This window comes from Lingula anatina, chromosome 5, assembly GCF_051362555.1.
Source record: "Lingula anatina isolate TDL-2025a chromosome 5, LinAna3.0, whole genome shotgun sequence".
In the NCBI taxonomy this organism is placed as follows: domain Eukaryota; kingdom Metazoa; phylum Brachiopoda; class Lingulata; order Lingulida; family Lingulidae; genus Lingula; species Lingula anatina.
The window spans coordinates 13289509-13311315 of record NC_141771.1 but is presented as its reverse complement, the minus strand read 5'-3'; the positions used below and the strand labels follow the sequence as shown (position 1 = coordinate 13311315).

At 35.6% G+C, this 21807-nt stretch overlaps 1 protein-coding gene across 2 annotated transcripts; it reads left to right on the top strand.

The window, feature by feature from the left end:
- Positions 1 to 33: 33 nt before the first annotated feature.
- Positions 34 to 14993, top strand: LOC106164283 (ras-related protein Ral-A). Of its 2 annotated transcripts, XM_087012600.1 has the most exons (6): positions 34 to 202; positions 4440 to 4619; positions 5155 to 5363; positions 9765 to 9939; positions 11746 to 11896; positions 13047 to 14993. In XM_087012600.1, the coding sequence occupies exons 2-5, from the start codon at positions 4509 to 4511 to the stop codon at positions 11881 to 11883; spliced, it is 633 nt and encodes a 210-aa protein (XP_086868726.1). In that variant the 5' UTR covers positions 34 to 202; positions 4440 to 4508; the 3' UTR covers positions 11884 to 11896; positions 13047 to 14993. The 2 variants fall into 2 exon arrangements, with proteins under 2 accessions (XP_086868726.1, XP_013397611.1); XM_013542157.3 differs by lacking the exon at positions 11746 to 11896 and having other exon boundaries at positions 45 to 202.
- Positions 14994 to 21807: the final 6814 nt, after the last annotated feature.

Here is a 21807-nt window from a genome sequence, read left to right as displayed (position 1 = left end):
CAATGTCGAATTCATAGATTATTTTCCATCGAATATTTAATTAGGTCATCATATTAGGTCACAGCTTTCCCACAATGCAATTCGCTGCATCCGCCATTTTTATGCGAGAAAGGAAAGGGAAGTTGTCAAGAGTTCAAGTAAATCACAATTTGCTTGCTTCCTGTTCGTTCTGGTAACCGCCCAAAAGAAGGAGAATTACGAGGTAATTTTTTTCTGTGTACCAGCTCGTTAACCGACTACATTTAGACTCGTTGATCGATTTTTCAATTGTATTTGTGCATTAGAAACGAAGAATGTTGTCTGCAATTTACATTCTAAATAGTAAATGGATATGCAAATGGGTCATTCAACCGGGCTAGGGTTAGTGTCTTCCCTGCCTTGATAGAAACCATCTTAAGCTCCCGGGGATGTTTTTTGATAGGTGCCTAGGTAAAAACAGGTGCTGTCACAAATATTCGGTTGATCTTGCCCAATTTATTGGAATGGAAATTTCATGTTGAAGGGAAAACCCATGTCTGGGCGGCTAGCTTTAGTATGTTTATAAAACGAACCCTGGGTTGTGATGAAATAGTACACATTCCAAGAATTCTTTCCACGGGTTTTGCAGGGAATATCACTGTTCTGGTATTTATACTGGTATAATGTGATGATGGGGGTGTGTTTGTGTGGGGTGGGGGGTCAGTAAACTTTCATGGACATAGATAACATGCTTAGGCTTATGGCAAACAGATAAATGGCCATTTTGATAATTACACTGAAACAATATATAGAATCAGAGCTTGTCAGATATAGAATCTGAGCTTGCTTAATCAGTTCAGAGAGGCTGAAAATCTATGGCTTGAGGATACAAAGGGGGGGGGGGGGTCTGAAGTTTCCTAGAAAATATGAGGACCTAGGCTTAGTAGTTCAACTTAATATCCAAGTTTTAAGCATAAATTTGGAGTTGCGAATCACAAATCAGACTCAAATGGCAATTATTGTTTTTTATGCCTATTCAGGCACATCAGATATATGTTTGTGAGATCCAACACAAAAGGTCTTTGATCATGACATCTTCCATGGTTTATTAAAGGATTAAGTATATGATATCAACTTCGTATATATACGGTATGGGGCCGTAGCGATAGTCCGAAGGTTCATTGGTCCGAATGTTCACTATAGAACCTTCGGACCAATGAACCCTTGATTAAAAAATCGATGAAAATGTTACCACTTTTCGGACCAATGAACCTTCGGACTATCGAGACGCCCCCATACGGTATCAGGACAATCCCCCCCCCGGACATGTATATACATATATATATATATATATATATATCATATACTTTGACATGAAAGACCTGATTTGTTTAATTGGGATAGGTTTGCTGATGTTAAGATTCCCAAAGGGCAAAAATAGCAAAGCTTACCCAGAGGAGAGGGTTTATAGAAGAGGCTGATCAATTTTGTATATGCACCTCTATGTTACTAGAAAGACAGAAACCTTTATACATGTGTATGTATTTATAAATATGTTCTGTAACATATAAGCTGGGGTAGTCACTCACCGATATAGCCAAATGCTAAAACTGACTTGAGTTGGCTAAATAAAAATGGTTGATTTGACTTGTTTTAGTCAAATTTAAACCATTTGGAGATAAAAAAAGTACTGATTTGGCTAAGAGAAAAAATTACCTGTATCAACCACCCAGCAGTGACTCGTCTCCATACCTGAGTACACAAGTATGAGTCATACGCAGTTGTTGTAGTTTTCCTCTCTAGATTGTATTGTTTACTTGGTCGTGATTTACCTGTGGCTTTATCAGGTGTCTCAGCCATAGGGACCTGGCAGTGAGAGCTTGGTATTAGCTAAGGTTATCTTAAAGTTATATGCAAGCTTATAAATGTGACCTAATTTTACAGACACTTAAAAATAATGTGTGTGGTTGTTGGTTAAATTTTAAGACTTAGATAAATATTACTGATGACTAAGCTTTGATTATGTGTTCTTATTTGAAATTTCATTTAATAATTTGGTAGATTTAGAAAGGTTTGATTGAAATTATTTAATATTTCAACATTTGTGTATTGAAGATACAGTTACCATCTGTAAACCATAAAAAAATTCTTGACAATCAGTTTCACGTAAAACACAAATTTATGTTTTGAATGTTCATATTAAAAAAATAATTATTTTGTTGGAACAAATCAACTTTGTGCCCTGTCTTTGTGCTCTGTGGAAGAGTTGTATTTATTTTGTGGGAAGTGCTTGTTTACTAATGCATAACAATGGTCCTCATACCACTACTTCCATGTATTTGACCTATAAGGCTATATCATTCCATACTTGTTATTTATCTTAAAATGCTCCTTCAAGGTTTTGCGGTTTTCTGGGTCTCTTATTGTTATGTGTTATCAGAAATGAAGTAGTAGAATTGTGCTTGCATTGTCACTGGTGTAAAATTTTTAAAAAAATTGAATTGTGAAAAAATATGTGTCATTGAAGTGGTAGGAAAATAAGCTGGATAAAAAAATCTGATGGTATAATTTCTTTGTGTTAACATTTTTTGTGAAGTGAGACTTTTTTTATTAAAAAATGAATTTTAATGAAAGTGGCACAAAGCACCTTTTGTAGCTATAAAGAGATGGTTGGCAGATAAAATCAGACGGCATGCTGATGATAGGGAAAAATGAAATAATTTATTATTTTCAACATATCAAAAAAACAAAACATCAATATATGAGAAGTATCATTTGAAAAAAAAAATGAAAAAAAAACAAAAGGAAAGGAAAGAAAAATCTTCAGAACTGGCTAAATATCTTCAGGACAAAAATCCCATTACGTTAATTTCAGAGTTGGAATGTATCCTAAATCATTATGCTTTCAGTAGTGGATCAATACTTTGACATGAAAGACACTATCTATCTTCTCAAGTATCTCAAAGCATGTATGATTGTAGCAGCAAAAGAAAGTGCAATATTATCATCAAACAGAGCACAGTGTGAGCTCCAGAAAACAGATCCATAATGTAAGGCCTCATTCCCAATGAAGCTATCGTTCTAGATACATCAGTCCAACTCTGTAGGGACTCTGGCTGAATGCAATCAGTTTAGCAGATTCACATGCCTCCTATTTCCAATATACCTGTATAATCACCAGCTTTTCAGTACTCTAGTGAACAGGTATCAGGAAGGGGTGTGTGAATCTGTTAAACTGATAGCATTCTTTCTGTGAGAGTTTGCAAAGATGGATTGATCTAAGTAGAATGATAGTTTTATTGGAAACAAACCCTGAGTTACAGACAATATGATCTCGGGTTTATTTTGTGGAAATGGTAATAATAATAACTTAAATTTTGTACCTCACTGAAAAAAATGATTACTATGTAGGACTACCCTCTGTACTTTTCATGAGATTGGGATGAGTCAGTTTGTTTTGGGCTTTGCCTGTTGTTGTATTACCTGTACCAAAGAAAATTTAGAGGACACGTCCTCTTTGCCAAGTGATTAATTAATCAGTAATACAGGATTTTAATGAATCAGCGTTTGCCAACTGGACCGGATTTAGATAAGATTAAAGGGACCTTTTCTGTTTATATTCAGGTGCTGCTTTTATTTATTGATATTTTTTGTCAAAATGTCATATGAAATGTGAATTAAGTCTATTAAAAAGACTTCTATTTAATGAATTTATTTGCAAAATACTAGCAGCAAAATAACAAATATTGTGAAAAATTACATTATACATTAAAATTTTTTGTTGTTGTTGTTGCTTGTGTAAAAATGGTAATGGTGTAGGATCATCAATCATGTCTCTGGTAAAAACACCTGCCTTATTTTAAAGTGATTTACTTTTGATATTTGAAAAGTATCAGAGTGAGAAATAGTTTATAGACTGGAGATTTCCTGCCAATCTTAAAATAGCATAGATATAGTAAGAAGGAAATGCCCATACAAGTAAATGAATACATGAAAAGACTGGAATTAGGCCTAAGCCCAAGGGACACTCACTGAATGCAGTCAGGCTTTACGCATTTCGCTATTCAATACACAAAACTATTTTTTTTTTAATTACACTGTTATGTTGTTTTTGAGCCATAAATTAGGAAGAACTCTGTGTAGGGGAGTAGTGCATGGTAAAGTAGGTATGAGTAACACAATATTATAAATAGATCCTACACATAAGTAGGTATAAAAAAAGGAGGGGCAGTCGCCATCAGATACGCTGTTATTTATTCTCAGAGAGTTCGACAAGGATGTATCATCTGGACAATTAATAGCATTTATCAGTCTACCTGTGATCAAGTAATCAGGTGTAAGAAATTCATCATTGGCTTAAAGGGTTGTAACAATACCATAACTGATAATTATACAATTTATATGAGGACAACATATTCTCTTTAGAAACAATATCCTCTGGAGAGCTAGACAAGATGTTTAAATGTTTCTCATTTTTGAAGAACAAAAAGGCAGACGAGTCGAGGACTGAAGGACAGCGGTGTCAGTTGCAGTCCGGTAGCAGCAGCATCATGGCAGCCAAAGGAAAGGCGCAGCAGCCGGCCGTCATCCACAAAGTCATCATGGTGGGGAGCGGTGGTGTTGGAAAGTCGGCACTTACGTTACAATTTATGTATGATGAGGTAAGGGATAATGTAATAGGCATATATCTCCTTCTCTCCTTCTCTCCCTATCTCTATGCAAATTTGATTATTTAGAATGTTAAATTGCTTTTTATTCAACCTGGGAGATGATTGTGTCACAAACCATCTTCAGCTCAGGAATGACATAACTGCATAAAATGCACGGTTTAAGTGCCAACTATATTTAGAGATGAAGAAGCACCTCTAATGAGAAGTTGTAGTGAGCAGAGCCTCTGGGACTTGTTCTGATTGACTAAATGGCTGAAGTCGACTAAATGACTGAAGTCGACTAAATGGGTTAACTTAGATATTAACTCCAGTCTGTTGAGTACCATAAGCAACTAGGACAAAAAACGTAGGCAATTTTAGGATATTTCATGTATGAAAAAAAAAAAAGAAACAATGTTCGAGATTGTTACTGTTCATTTGTTTTTTTCTTGACTTATTTTTAATTAGAAGAAAAAAAGAAAGCAAGACAGGCTACTTACTAATTGATAATCATACGAACATTAATCCTTTCATTAATCCATTTCAGTTTGTAGAAGATTATGAACCAACAAAAGCAGATTCATATAGGAAGAAAGTAGTTCTGGACGGTGAAGATGTACAAATAGACATTTTAGACACAGCGGGCCAAGAAGACTATGCTGCCATTAGAGATAACTATTTCCGTAGTGGCGAAGGCTTCTTATGTGTGTTCTCCATAACTGAGCAAGAGTCTTTTCAGGCGACAGCAGAATTCAGGTAGGTGATGATACATATGGTAACAGTAATGATTAAATTTTTTCAATGGGGAAAAATAATCAATGCTTCAGAAACATGATTTGGAGTCATAGAACCCAATGGCCTCATTCAGACTAGGGCACTAACTAGTCCGAGGGTCAAATATGGCCGACCCACTTGAATACTTACTAGTAACCACGGGATATTTCTTCAGTGTCAATTAGCGGATTAGACAGCAAGCTTTGTAGTGGGTTGCCATATTTGACCCTCGGACTAGCTAGTCCCCTATTCTGAAATAAAGTCTGTAAATCATTTGTGGCGCTTGTATGGTGTAGTAGCCTTTATTTCAGTTTTGCTGCTACCACTCTGTAAAAATGTTCTAATTCTAAGAATTTATGACTTAAAAAATACATAATCAGTAAATTCACAATTTTCATCCATTAAAAAAGTCAGCTGTGTATATCTGCAGTGCGTCCAGGAAGCGCATTTGTATATGAAAGAACTTTTTATTAGTAATTCAAGTATTCAAGAGAAAGAGTGACAGGTTCATTATATTATGCTGGTAGAAGAAATTTTGTGGTATAGTGATTGCAGTGGAAAGTATCGTTTTTATAAAAGGTATAATAAGTGTATCACTGTGAAGGTAATTACTAGTACGTATACCAGTAGCTGGCTCAGGGTATATATTTCTTTCTAAAGAAAAGAGAGGTCAGAATATACTGCTTACTTTAGTTTTAGTTTATTTATTTATTTATTTATTTATTTATTTATTTATTTATTTATTTATTTATTTATTTATTTATCACATTGAAAGTGAATATGTGAAAATTGAAATGCTCTCCCAGTTGTTTCTCCTTCTTGTAACTTTCTGGGTTTACATACATTACACGGACTGTTTTTCTTGATGATAATATCTGGTACTAGTATTGTTTGAGTCTTTATATATATCTCTGTGGATTCTTAATGTAATCAAGCTTCTTGAAATGCTAAAATCCTCCCAAAACTATTCTCTCGAAGATAAGAAAGTCAAACTACCTTGGTCTGCAGAGCCAAATCCCCAGATGGTTTAGCAGAAGATTTTTTGTTTACAACTAAAAGAGGAACTTGTAGATTTAAAGTGTGTGTTAAAGACTGCAAGATGTAAACTTTTAAGATAAAGTATCATGTCAAGTTTTCCTGAACTAACAGTTTAATCTGGCGAACAGCTCAACTGAATTGAACAGAAGTTGCACGAAAGTTTTTTTTTAGTTGAATATATCAGAATTCTCCCTCTCTCTCTCTCTCTTCTTTCCTGTTGGCCAATTTCTCCTAAGGGGGGGAGAGAGAGAGAGAGGGAGAGAGAGAAAGAGAGAGAGAGAGAGAGAGAGAGAGAGGAACAGAGATAGAGAGTGGGTGGGGGGGGGGGGTAGGAGTGCAAGTTATAATTCAATTTTGCTAATTACTGTAAAATCAGATTCAGATTCACACTTTGTACTAGCTGGGTCGGTCCAACTCTGATTCTCAGTTAAGTTGAATCAGTCTTATCAGCAAAAGTTAATTTCCTCCCAAGCTGATTCAGGAGGCGTGCCAGGCAATTAAGCTCATTCCACTGATTGTACTTTAGCGAATTCCCCGCAGAGTGGACCGACCGAACAAGTACGATGTGTGAATCTGAAAGTGGTGTAACAGTCAAGTCATTGATCTTGTCTCACAGTGTATGCTGTGTTGCGAGAGGAGATGAGACATTTGGCATTTGAAAGGTTTACTGACACTCTGTGGGAAGAGAGGATAAAAGATATCAGTATAATTCAGCTGGCAGGCCTGGCTTCACTTCAGTTCAGCTTTCATAGGTTGAATGAAGGTGTTGTGGATTACAGCGATCGATACCCTGTTGGGAAGGGGAATGGAATGTAAATTTAGTAGGGCCTTTTTCAAGAAGAATTATGCAGTATTTTGTGAACACATATTACCTGTTCTATAAAATCATTTTTTAACCGTCTATAATCTCATAGCAAATTTTCATTTTTCATCATGTAAGATTTTTGATCTTTTGAAAAATCATTTTTGCAATGACCAATTCTTTTCATTACCTACCTGAAGCTAGTAGTTACTAGTACTGTAAATGGCTTATATGAAATACCTGTAAAAACCAGCACGCATTCAGGTTTTTAAAAATTTAAGCAAAAATCCTGTCCTTCGAATATTTATACTGAGATCTCTCTATCATAAGTCATATTAGCCAAATGCCTAAATTCCTCTAGGAGAACATGGGACTTTTGCTGGGTGAAGCCACATTTTTCATCAATGTTTAAATTTTCAAGTTGAAGATAATTATCCACATATTTGTCAAAAATTATATCCTTTTCAACTAAAAGAAATATTTTTTGTCTGTGTGAGTGTTTCCAGACAGACATTTTTTTCTGTCTCAGTCTGCATATCTTGACCTAGACAAGTGTGCCGATTGATGACAGCATTATTCAGTGAAGAGAGATGTGGTTTAAATCAATATTGTGAGCAGTTATGTAAGAAAAGGAATATGCAGCCTAGGCGGTGAGGCAGCGTGAGCTGGGGGCCTGTTGAAATGTCAAATGTTTCACCATTTGTGAGTGTTAACTATCAGAAAACGGGTACCAGTTAAGGGAGATAGAACCCCCTTTTCATCATGCCCCTTATTCCACCATGAAAGAAAAATAAATAATTAAATAGATAGTTTTTAACACATAAGAAAAAAAGCTCGCCCACTATTTTTAGCACATCAGATCCTTCAAAGATATTGTATTTAGATCATGTTCTTCTGAATAAAGAGATTATGAAATGAATATATTTTAGTATTAAAGATAAGATGAAGAGTGCAACTTGTAGCTAATGGTGAATCAGGAGGAAGGGGGGCATAATGAAAGAAAGGATGAAAGATTGGGGTGGGGGGATGAGGAGGGAAGGCTGACTGTGATTTTACACATGACTGGTACATAATATACAATAGCATGATCTTTATGAAAATTGCAACCAAAAGGTTGAACTGGTGTTGGTAAAATTAGTATAGACCTGTACTCAACTTTGAATTACTTCAAAAGTCTTGAAAATAGATTAAACGATACATAAATGTTATGTAATTGACATATTTGAAGAACATAAGTCTTATAGTACAAATTTCACCAAAATTTTCAAGGGCAATATGGTTCTTTTTCACATATTTTGTAAAGCAGACTCCTGTAGTCCTAGTATTGCTTATAATCAAGTGCCTGTGGAATTGTAATATTGTATTGTCAATCCTATGGGGGTAAGTGACCACTTAATCATCCTGAATGCCATGTGGGAACAAAGGATGCTGATTCTTCCATTTAGAGCTGATGTATGTTGTATCTATGGTGGTTAATGTGTGTAGATGCCACTCATGCATTGTCAGTTTTTTATTAATGAATTATTAATCTTATGCTAATTATTTATTTTAGACTGTTTGTTGATTTTTGGTACCCTCAGAAATGTACTTTTATGGCATAAACCTAGTTTTCTTTCAAAAATCTCAAAATATAATTATTTTCTGAAAATTTTCACAGAACATTAATTCCTTTCGTGTGATAATATTGTGGTGTAATGTTATTGCATTGCATTCCAGTTTCATTTTATTATATATTGTATATCCGTATCAGTGCTTGACTTAAAAATCTTGCCCACTTCAAAGTCAATTTTTTGAAAGAGTTGGGGGGGGGGGGGGGAGATAAAAATTTTAAAAAAGTGTGTGTGTGTGGGGGGGGGGGCTTTCTAAGGTGCGTAAGTGATTGATGAGCAAATCACTTATGTTTGTTGGCAAGTTAGTATGACTTAATTTCCAATCGCCCTTCCACAGAAATCATTTGCACCTGGAAAATAATGCCAATAGGTATATTGAGCTCTTCATATAATTTGCCTAACTATGCTGGCGCCATTATTAGCTGATGTGCAAGTTGCAATAAATATACCAACAACTTACTAGTACTAATTATATATAAACTGTTAATCTTAAAATAGCTACCTTACTTATTGGGAAATATACTTAATTTGCATAATGTGTAATTGTGAAGTAATCTGTAATTGTTATTGCAGCAGTTAATGTGGACGGTTAATTTCTGGCAGTAATGCTGATATCATAAAAAAAGATACTAATAAGAGCTGTTTGTTGGAGACTGGTTTTCAAATAACATCTGGGCCAGGATGGCTGTTGTTAATGTTCAAAAGCTCTCATAGCTTTGCTATATTAAGGATTGCAATTACTGCAGCAATTTTGTGATGGGGATTTTTTTTAGCCTGCAGTATTTCACCAAACCAAAGCCAATCTATGGCAGTGCTTTAATTGCTTTTTCTCAGTTTAGAAGATATCAAAAATATCATAATGATAAATGTAATGATACAAACATTTTTTTCTTCAATAGTAGTAGTAATTGTTTTTTTATTTTTAATTTTTAGGGAACAGATCTTACGAGTGAAAAGTGATGAAAACATCCCATTTTTATTGGTCGGAAACAAAGCAGATTTAGAAGACAAAAGACAGGTCTCTATCGAAGAGGCAACACAACGAGCCCAACAGTGGAATGTGCAGTATGTCGAGACCTCTGCCAAAACACGAGCAAATGTAGATAAGGTAGGTGGCGTTGACTGAAAGATGAGCTTATCCTGTACCAGCGGTTGTGTTGTTCTGGTTTATATTTGTGATCAATATTTTTCCATAGTCATTTTTTTTATTTTTATCTGAATAGAACTTAAAATATTAAATATTAATTGTACATTCATCTTTCTTATCAATATATGCAAGTTCATTGCCATCAAAAGTGAAATATAACTATGGAAAAAAATTCAGATTTCTAATATCATCTCAGCGATTTCAGTATACTTTTTTTTTTTTTTTTTTTTTTTTTTTTTGCTTTTTTTTCATGTTTTAATGTTAAATTTGGCTTTTTAACACTACAGGCATATGGCTTCATTTTGTTGTTTCAGTACTAAGCAAAACAAAGCTTTGTCCTTATTGTATGCATATAACCCAAGTCGCGCAGCTTGGTTTTGGCATGTCTTGTTTTAGTAATATATGTTGTAGCTGGTAGTGACATCTATCCTTTGTGGTTAGCATGTGTTGAAATGGTGATGGCCTTTGTCTTGACTTTTTGCACCTGCAGATTATATGCAATATTATCACTGTATAACCTCTTGTTGACAATTTAAAAAAGTAATTTCAAAAATGTAGAGTGATTTGCTCATATTTGGATTTGAATACTAAAGCTACATGGACACACACACACTCACAGGGCACCGTAGATCTTCATGTGTCTTGTTTAGTCAGTCTGCTAAAATATTGGAACTGAAATGATTTGGAAAGTGTCATGGGGGCTACTTGATATGAACGAGTTGAGAATGGTTACAATAGTCAAGGCTCCATTTACCATTGCCCACATATCTAACACAAATGATGCACAGTCGGGCCTACCCAGCTACCAGACTCAGCACCGAATGATCCCGAATTCTCCAGTATATCGGACCACACTACCTGTTTTCGATGATTCTGAGCGGGGTCGGAAAGTAGTGCATCTCATCTCAAAATTTGTTCTGGGGTATGATACTGTGAAATGCGTACTGACGCACACCTTGAAAACGGATAGTGTGGTCCGATCTACGGGTGAATTTGGGATCATTCGGTGCTGAGTCTGGTAATTGGGTAGACCTGACAATGGGGATCCTCTGGGTTAGCCAAGTGTCTTGCAAATTATCTTCAAATTATGATTAACAGGAAAGTGGAGTCAGAAAGTATCTTAAACTAGGCAGCGCAGTGGTTGTTTATCTCTTCAGTTCTGTTGAATTTCTGTCCAGTGTACAATGGCACGAATCTGTCATGATTACCTGTCACTTTTGTTTGCTTGTTGAATGCCATTCATGTATTCTTATTCATTTTATAGTCATGTAGGGTTTCACTGTCCAAGAAACCTTCTTCTAAGCTCTCTCGGATGATCCCCATTCAGTCATTGGAAAACACATTATAAGCTTCTTGAGTGTTGGGTCATAGGTCCTTTAAAGACATAATATGTGCATTAGAGAAATGTATAGGAAAATGGCATGAGGCAAATAATTCATAATATTTGCAGAAAATTGTTGTTGATCATTTACAAATAGGCTTTTAAAATCTAGGATACCATGGAAGGAAAAGAAACGAGCATTTCAAAAAAAAAAAAAAAATGTAAGAAATTGATTTTTTTCATAGAAAAATATTGAACTCTCAGTATTAAGAATCTGAAAATCATACCAAGAAAGGGGGACCCCAAATCTGTTATACTTCCAAAAAAAAAAAAAAAAAAACTCAAGATGCAAATGTAGTTTTCTGGCATGAAACAGCATTTATCTGTTTCAGTGTGTCTTTAAAGATAGGTTTTCAGTTTGGTTTTCTCTATTAACCCAACCGTAGGCATTCTTTTTGCTGCTTGCAATAACAAGAGACAAAAAACTTGCTGAGCCTCCAGTGGGGGCCTCTAAGAAAGGTGGAGGAAAGAAAAAAGTCCCGGGAGAAAAGAAGAAGAAGAAGAAAAAGTGCATCTTAATGTGAAGGGTAGTGCATGGTAGCTACTGTTTTATTTATTAATTTACTTTGTCATTTAATTTTATTTACTTGGCTTATTTCCTAAAAATTCCTCTGTGTGTGCTCTGTGCAAGGTGATGTAACTAAGTATAGTGTGTAGCAGCAGACATGAGCTTTTTTCCTTGGAAAAGCTGAATTCCCCGTTTTTTAATTCAATTCTGATGGTTCCTGAGATTTGTCAAGGCTAGGTGTTGGGATCCATTTTAAATGTTCAGAGTTTTTTATTTTATTTTATTTTATTTTATTTTGCTCATGTCTGGTAGTAGTATTACCTCCTTGAATGTAGTACAGTGAGCAGTGAAACCTTACCTTAGCGGTGTTTGTTTTGCAGTTTTAATTTCATGCTTGAATTTGTGATGTGAGTTCCTTCCTGCAACACTAGGACTCATAAAACAACAGAATAGGCTTCCCAACAATATTCTCTTCAACCTGAACAGTGAATTCAAAGATTTACTTATGAAAAATTAAAAAACAAAGTTGAACCCATTTCTAACCAAATTCAATGCAAACAGTCATAACTGGTTATTCAGTACTAATTTGTAAAATTGTCAACACATTACGCAAATTCAGATTCTAACCAAATTCAATGCAAACATACATAACTGGTTATTCGGTACAAATTTGTAAAATTGTCAACACATTACGCAAATTCAGATTTGAATAATGCTTTTATTTTGTTGTTTTCTGGGTTCCAGTTTAACAATGGATTGCATTAGCTTATATTAATATGTTTTTTTATTAGAAGAGTGCACGTTTGTTTCTCCTTATTAAAAAAAGGGAAGTATGCAGAATGATGCATCTGTGACAGCCATACAAACCGAAATGCTGTTCAAAATTAATCCATGGATCATTGTGCATGATTTTTTATTTGGTCAATTATCCCCGCAGTCAAAGAAGGGATTTAATTGGCAAAAAATAAGAAAATAATGAAATAAAATATGTAAACATTAATTTTTTGTGGATGGGATTTGTTTTCAAGTTAGTGATGGGTTATAGTATATAAAGTGAAGAAGAAAAATGGAGATAAATGTATCCTTTTGCTTCTCATGCTAACTGTATATTCATATGGCAATACCTGTTTTATAAGTATCATCCATAATCCCTCTTCTTTTTCTCTTTTTTTTTTTCAGGTGTTCTTTGACTTGATGCGTGCAATCCGATCTAGAAAGATGGAAAATGCCAAGCAAAGTAATGGCAAGAAAAACAAAAAGGACAAGAAAAAGAAATGTATTATTCTCTGATTAAGCAAAATCACCAAGACTTGCACCTTTTACAAACAGCTTATCAAGCTGCGACCATATATGGTCATGTATATAGTACTATTATAACCATGTATGGTCATTTACGAATTAAGTTGTTACCTTATATAGTCGTGTAGTCTTTTAACAGTTAAGCAGCCTTTTTTAGTGCTGTCAAACAATTTTTTTTTTTTCATTTAATTTTATTTTTACAAGTGTTGTAAAATGTGGTAACTGAGGGAAGAAAAGAAGTTGCATCTTTATTGTGCAACAGTAAGAGTATTGAAGCTGTCAGTCTTTGGCCTAAGAATTTTACGTAGGGGTTTCTTCCTGTGCTGTTTAATTGTACAAGGGGAAATGCTCAAAGGCAACAAGTAGGTTTAGATCTTTATGAAAAAAAAGTTACTTGGTTCCGAAAATTTTCAACATTTTTTTCCTTATCCACCAAGGTATCGAGTAACATGTTCTCGGAAATATGATCCAATGAATATATGCCATTTTTTGAGTTCTGAGTGTGTATGGTTTATTTATTTATTTATTTATTTATTTATTTATTTATTTATTTAATTTTAAGTCTGCAAATGGAGGTAAAGAATGGGGACTAAATCATGATCATGTATGGTAACAATTATAAATTTAAAACTTGAATGGGCTGACAGGTGATAATTTTGTCAGTGGCGGTGGGTGAGATGTACCTTGTTTATGAAGGGAAAATTGCTTAAATTCGTAGGATTTTTATTTTTTGTATGTTCATTTTATTTTAAATGAATTGATTTATTTCGTTTGTTTGTTATTTTTATTTAATTATTGGTTACTTTGATTTGATTCTGCTCAAGAATACTGTACAAGAATATTTGTGAAAATTGACTAGATGATTTTTTTTCCTGTCAACTGCCTTTTGACTTTCTTGCTTGATAAAAACCTTATTTCTTATAAAATTATTACAGCAATGTCTTGAAGTGAATTAAGTCATATTGATAATGCACTTTAGTTTTGAAGCAAAGCATATAGAATTGTTGTTGTGACTGTTTTAAATGACTGATCCAGTTATTAAGGTGTAGGGGATGTGTCGCTAGACAAAAAAATGGTAAAAATTAAGGGAAACAATTTCATGGTCTTCTGGTCATCATGTCATATTGGGAGACTTTATTCCCAACTTTCGTTAAAATTGTTTCTTTACTGCAAATTTGAGATATTTACTGGTGATATTTCTCGACTTGGTTTGCTTTGATACGAAGAATTGCCCCCCATTCCCCATCTCTTAAGACAATGGCTACATTATAGTGTGATATGTTCAATTATTATTATTATTATTATTATTATTCATTTTTTGTTTATCTTTGTATTGGTTGAATGTGTTGAGGTTTGATAAGGGTAGATGTATGTATTTCTTCCGCGCAGATGTTCTGGTATCGGGAGGTGATATCATTTTTACATTACACACAACCAGGTGAACCATGCTTTATTTTGAGTTGATTTAAATGAATAAATAAGATGATAACTATTCATTTATGGATATATAGATTGACATTTATTTATTGATTTATTCATATGAGTAAATAGGTAAATATATGTTAATTTATGCATTGATAAATGTATATTTATTGATTAATTTAGTCAAGTCAGTATCAAAGATTGGATGTGTCCCGTGTGCTAACTTGTAAGCTAAAGTTGAACTTGTATTTTTTGGGTAGGGAGGGAGGTAGGGGAATAAGGAAAGACAATGTGAACACATTTGCAATTTTTTTTATTAAATTGCTTTGAAAAAATCATAAATGTAGCTATTTTGATCCCTGGATCTTCCTGACAGAAATAAAGTGACATGTTTTGTAATCTTAACGAATTTGTTATACCCGTAGTGAAAGAGAGGTCGAGCAATATGTATGTGATGCCATATGTAACTAATGGTTTTGCTTTCATTTAACTAAGATCTAAATTTTCACCTGACTGCGCGTCTTTGTTAGTTTCAACAGAACTTGCATTCCCTCCGTATTTTTCATCTAAGGCCACACTTTTTTATTTTTATGGATGACATCCTGCGCGCGCACCGATTTTCGTCCGTATTCAAAAAAAAAAAAAAAATCTCTCCCCCCCCCCCCCCCCCCCCCCCCCCCCCCCCAAGGAAGTCGGTTGTCGCAAACGTCGTTATTTGAATTTGCCGGAAAATGCAATCGGCAATCCTCGGCTAATTCTGCAAGCTCCATACTGTCATTGTCGACTGCGGAGACGTCCGAGTAGTTCCGAGTGCGGAAAATGAGCTTTCTGCGCATGCGTATTATCACCACGTGGAAATATGGCCGCTTTGCCGTCAAATTCATCTCTAGCATTATATAAATTAAATTTCAAAATACACGACAATTCAAGCCATAAAGAGAACGGGGGCCGTCGTTTTGGATTGGTTTGCCATTGATATTGGACATGGAGATATCACCTTTTTACAGTTATACGAAAGGCTGGCCGCGGCCAGCGATCATCGCCCGGAAAATTTCAGTGACATTCTGTCCAAAGCAGCACATACCAGTTTTTTTTTTTTTTTTTTTTTTTTTTTTTTTTTTTTTTTTTTTTTACGAAAAAAGGGTCGACAAGAGCTTCGTGGTCTTTGGTGGACTGAAGGTCGGACAGGCCACCCGATAGTTGGCTGCTACGTGTGAGTCGAAGTAGACAAAATGGCATCGACCGAAATTAACTTTTTTAGATTTGGTAGTAGGAAGCATAGGCCTATCTTTGCTTCTTTTTTTAACAATTCTGTGAAGTGTTCACAATGCTTTAATTTTCTGAGAGTACAAATAAAGACACGGTGTTTATTTGATATTTATTTTATTGATTTCTAAACCAACAGAATGAATGAAATAACCTTAAATAGATTTGGTAATATGCATCATATATATTCATGACTTTTTACCTTTCTACGAAGTAGGCCCTATTCACAATGCTTTAATTTTGAGAGCATGGATAAAGACATGTTGTTAGTTTGATATGTGTTTCTGTGGTAAATTAGTGTTTCCAGCTGTGTACTGAAAACATAACTTTTCTTAAGCAGTTTTTTTTTTTTTTTTTTTTTTTTTTTGGACTGTTTTCTTTTTCGCCCGCTCGCACCGATTTTGGGGTCCCCAGAGGATGTCATCTATAAAAATAAAAAAGTGTGGCCTAAGGTATAAAACCACAATATTAGGTCATAAAAATTGCATTACGATCGGGATGTCGAGCGTTTCACGTGTTTGTAATGAGGAAGTGACTAAACCGAAAGTTTAGTTTGCGACTACCAAAATTTCAATCAACAAAGTTAGTGAGGAACAAATATATATATATTTTTTTTTCAATATATCGTTTTCCATTATCACAAAAGTGCATTGTGTCTTGGTTGCTTTATTTCATGCAATAATTTCAATCTGTTTTTACCGATATCCACAATGTAGAGGGCGTTTTAGGTCATATTTGAATCGGGTTGTGTCAGGCATTTTACCAGGAAGTAACTGAACAGAAAGTTTGCGACTCTAGAATTCCACCAATAATTATAGTGAAAGACATGTTAGTTTTTTTTTCTATTGTTCCTAAATATAACGCAGCAACGAAGACGTCTACTTCTAAAAAGTATATAGATAAGGATATATATATAGATATATCCTTCAAGACAACAGTATAATTTCTCGAATATTCGAATTTTTTTTATTATGTAGTAAAAACCTTACAGTAATAAATTAAAATATAGACATTTTACTTCCGAACTGAACATGCATCCTGCTTATACCCCTATTTCACACAGACCACGAAGCCCACGAATGGCCATGAGTTGACAAATTTCAGGATTCGTGGTTGAATCGTAATCCGTTCGTGATGCTTAAAGGGATAATAACTCTTCTTTTGAGATCTATATTTCACAGTAAAAACATTGTGAATAACTCATAGAAATATAATATATTCTGTTTTACCACAAAACGGCAGTTATAGCTATTATTCTGATATCTGAGCTTGTCTTTAGACCACGTGACCTCCATTGATGGCTATACTCTGTTAAAATCTCTTAAGAGATTTTACCAAAAAAACCAAACTTTTTAGAAAAAACAGGGACTAACTTTGAATATAAAAATGGATTCATTAACCATTGGTAAGTATGGGAAAATTGTTGTTTACACCAGGAAAATTCATTTTTTTGCCAAGGCGAAGAGTTATTATCCCTTTAACAAATTCCTTTATATATGTAGTCATTTCTTGCACTCCTTGAGCAACAGGAATTAGTGGCAAAAAACTTTCATGCCCATATATCACACAGACCACGAATCCCACGAATCGCCAGGAATTGAAAATTTCAGGATTCGTGGTTGAATCGTAATCAGTTCGTGAAGTTCTAAACAGATTCGCATATAATCGTAGTCAGTTCTTGCAATTTTTGATCAATCGGGAATTCGTGCCAAAAATTTTTAAGCTGGTCAAAATTTTGGCCACGAACTCCCGATTCCAAAAAATCGTAGCGAATTTCTGGACAATATTCGTGCGGTTCCAGCCGAGTCCCACGAATATTTGTAACACTATCGCACCTGTATCGTAACTGAATCTTAGAGCGTGTCGAATTAGAACAGAAAATGGGCAAAATCTCACGAATCTTGAAATTTGTCAATTCCTGACGATTCGTGGGATTCGTGATCTGTGTGAAATAGGGTCATTAGATGCACCAGCGATCCACTCACACTCTATGACCAACTAGTTTTCACGGGTACTTTCTTCTTTCCATGGTTTCTATAAACCAATATGCTTCTTATCTGTTTCCAAAAGAGCAGAAAGCTACACGCAGAGAAATCTTGTTCGTTTAAATTTAACATAAAGCTGTATACCTATTACTAAAGGAAGCTCGTGCATGTATATGTTTACACCCGTTTATACCAGGGCCGTAGCCTCCCGGGGGGGGGGGGGGGGGGGCAACTGCCCCCCTGGGATTTAGAATTTTCCACACTGGTAGGGGGACACCCCCTCCCCCCTCGGGGGCTTCGCCCCCTCGTGTCCGCTTACTGCCCCCCCTGGCATTTTGCTTGTAACTCTAATAAGATTTGATCAAGAGAATAGGAAGTATAGTGTTGAATGAAGTTTACCTGAAAGGGAATTCCCCTTCAAGCTCAACAATCCACTTTATTGGTAATACCCCCTTTACACTGGACGGCGTCCTTTCTGCTTCCTCTCTGCGACCATGAAATTTGGCAACGCTGTGGTCTTAATAAGGAGGCACGAGCATTGGTTTTGTATCAGAATGAATGCTCAATGATCAGCCAGTTGTCGGCACGTAAAGTATTATAATTTTTTAACTCTCAAATGGGGCCGGACTGCGCATGCTGGACGCAGAAAGGACGGCGTCCAGTGTAAAGGGGGCTTTACTCTGTGTTATGCAGTGCCGTTAACCGCTTTCTTATACCCCCTTTACACTGGACGGCGTCCTTTCTGCGACCATGAAATTTGGCATCGCTGTGGTCTTAATAAGGAGGCACGAGCATTAATTTTTTATCAGAATGAATGCTCAATGATCAGCCAGTTGTCGGCACGTAAAATATTAAAAAATTTTAACTCTCAAATGGGGCCGGACTGCTGGACGCAGAAAGGACGCCGTCCAGTGAAAAGGGGCCCTTAATGAACAGGTGTCCGTCCTGGTGCACGTGTTCAACCCTCCAGTAAGTTTCGCAAACATTAACGATCAAAATATGGCTTTGTTTTAGTATTCGAACCTAACAGCAATGTAGTGGTATTTTACTGCAGTGCAAGGCATAAATTCCCTAAGACAAGAAAAGGATACCAGGATAGTAAAACACACGGGGTTAATTGTAAAAAAGGTTTTACGGTCTACCGCCACCGTGATCAATTGAAATTTTTGCATAAAAGATTAACCTTCACTTACATATTCGAAAAGTCTCTTTAAGTATTTAAAATTCATTGACGTATTCCTCAAAGCGTGTGTCACACTTTAAGATAAATCTCTACAGCTTAGACCCCATTCCCATTCCTAGATAGATCTCGCAGAATCGGCCCAACTTCTGATGTCTGGCACGCCTACTGAAGCTGTAAGTGGGTAATTAACTGTCGTTTAGCAGCTTCAGTAAGTGTGCCAGACATCAGTTCTGCTAAAGCTAAATTCAATTTAGCGAGAATCTCCTCGAAGATTGATCGATCCTGCTTTATCGCATTAGGTATGAGAATGGGGTCTTACCCAACAAACTTGCTGGGGAGTCCCCACTATATTTTAGCCCCAAAGAAAAACACAGTCACACAAAGTTTACACGCAAAGCCCTTACAAACATTCGACGAAATCACACAAAGCTTTCATTCTTTCGTCAACAAAACGCGCATACGGAAGACATTTTCTGTAAAAAAGAACGAGTATTCAAATCGGGTGATCATTCAAGCAATCCACGAGATCTTTCTTATAATTGTCAAGGAAGTGACTCAAAGGAGAGTTTGCAACTATAAAATAGATTTTAGCTCTTAAATACCAAGATCTTTAGTGTCTCTGCGGTATTTATTTGGTCAAATCAATCTATGCACAAACGACATATACGAGAGCATGTACGTGAAGACGAAGAGAAGCAACATAACCTGTCGGAACTTGTTCGAAATAATTAAGTGAGAGATCAAGTATTTGATCACATCAATCAGTTCACAAACGACTTGTGTGCATGAATGTGACGGTGTATTCAATTACTAAACTTGTCTAAACTTGGTCGAAATACTCATGTGAGAGACGAAGTATCGTTCGTTTACATAAAGAGAAAGGGACACCAAGACAATGCAGGCAGTGAAAAAAGAAACTCTGTTCCTCGTGGGACTGTGGTGGAACTTGAGCAACACTTTGGCGACTGTGATTGTGAACCAAGCGCTGAATACGTGCCCATCACTGTGTCGGTGTCAATATATTCCGGAAACGCAGTTAATCGTGGACTGCTCAGGTAGCTCGATCGGCGATTCACCGCTTGCTTTGCCACGAAATACAACGAACCTGGATCTTCGTCATGCCGGATTGAACGAATTATGCCCTTACGCCTTCAGTCAACTGAAAAGACTCAAAGTTCTTTATGTGGGAGGGAATAACATAAAAGCGTTCAGTGAGTATAGTTTTGCTGGTTTGGAGACCCTGGAATACTTAGATTTGTCCCCTATCCCCTATGATGTGAACCTCGATTATACTCTGTTACCACCTGGCCTGCCCAGGACTTGGTCAGCTTGAAAATTCTTAAACTTCTTTATGATGTGGAACGATCTCAGCTCATTCAGCGAGATTACATAGACCGTACAATGGCACCATTAGGGCAGCTTGAACAGCTTTTTCTTCCATATATTCCACTAGGTGACCTTTCACTTGGTCCTGGTTACAGTAATCTTACTTCGCTGAAAACTTTGGTTTTCAGCGATACGTTTCGCAGAACTTCCGACTTGCAGTTAAAGAGGCAAGCGTTTATGTCATTGAAAGACAATCCAGTAGAAAGGCTTGCATTTATTAACTGTGCCTTTAGCTCTGTGGAGCCTGACGTCATGTCATCTTTTCCAAATCTCAAAATACTAGACGTTGAGCGTGGTAATTTTACTTCAGCAAAAAAGTTGGAAAACTTTATATGTGATCTGAATAATACCATGATCGAGACATTGCGTAAAGGGATAATAACTCTTCGTATGAGATCTATATTTCACAATAAAAACCTTGTGAATAACTCATAGAAATATAATATATTCTGTTTTACCACAAAAACAGCAGTTATAGCTATTGTTCTGATATCTGAACTTGTCTCTAGACCACGTGACCTCCATTGATGTCTGTACTCTGTTAAAATCTCTTAAGAGATTTTAACAAAAAACCAAACTTTTTAGAAAAAAACCAGGGACTAACTTTGAATGTAAAACTGGATTCATTAACCATTGGTAAGTATGGGAAAATTTTTGTTTACTCCAGGAAAAATTCATTTTTTGGCCGAAACGAAGAGTTATTATTGCTTTAATGGTGGTAGAAAACGGATCTATTTTTTTAACCAAATAATACTGGGAACCCTAAACAACATCAACCATTGTTCAACTGAACCCTCTACAGATACTTAATCCATCAGCACGAACCCCTATTGAAGGAACTGATGACTCAAAAACGGTTTTTTAATTGAAGGTTTGTTTCCATTATAAGATTTGGTCATTGCTGGAGTCGACGTTGATATTTCATGATCTTTGTACTTTGCTGTGAATATATATATTTACACCATATTTAACTATAACCAAAGTACCTTGCAGTACGGTTCGGTAACAAAAACTAAACAATGACGTTTGTAGAGCTCTTTTATATGCGTTTTATCCTCCATTTATTGCGTAGTGATTAGAGATATCATTTTGAAAATCTCAAGGTAAATAGCCCAGTTAGTGTTCTATCTAAAAAAATCAGTCATCACAATGAGTACAACCAAAATCTTGATTCCCCAGCCAAAATAACGAGTTAACAATAATGATTTATCCACCTTTCCAATAATACTTTTCATCTTTGAAAAGCAAAATATGTTTTTTATAAACATAAGTTTGTAAAGGTTTGATGATTTTTTCTTTTCTCATGGACATTGAGACTCCTGCTCGAAAGCCTTTTCTATAATATTCTTCTTTTTTCCATTTCTGTCTAAGCAACAAAAATATCTGTCAAATTTAAACA

Coding starts and splice junctions, on each gene's coding strand:
- LOC106164283 (XM_087012600.1), top strand. CDS start 4,509: ATGGCAGCCAAAGGAAAGGCGCAGCAGCCGGCCGTCATCCACAAAGTC. Junction 5,364..9,764: donor CAGGCGACAGCAGAATTCAG/GTAGGTGATGAT, acceptor TTTAATTTTTAG/GGAACAGATCTTACGAGTGA. Junction 9,940..11,745: donor CACGAGCAAATGTAGATAAG/GTAGGTGGCGTT, acceptor ACCCAACCGTAG/GCATTCTTTTTGCTGCTTGC.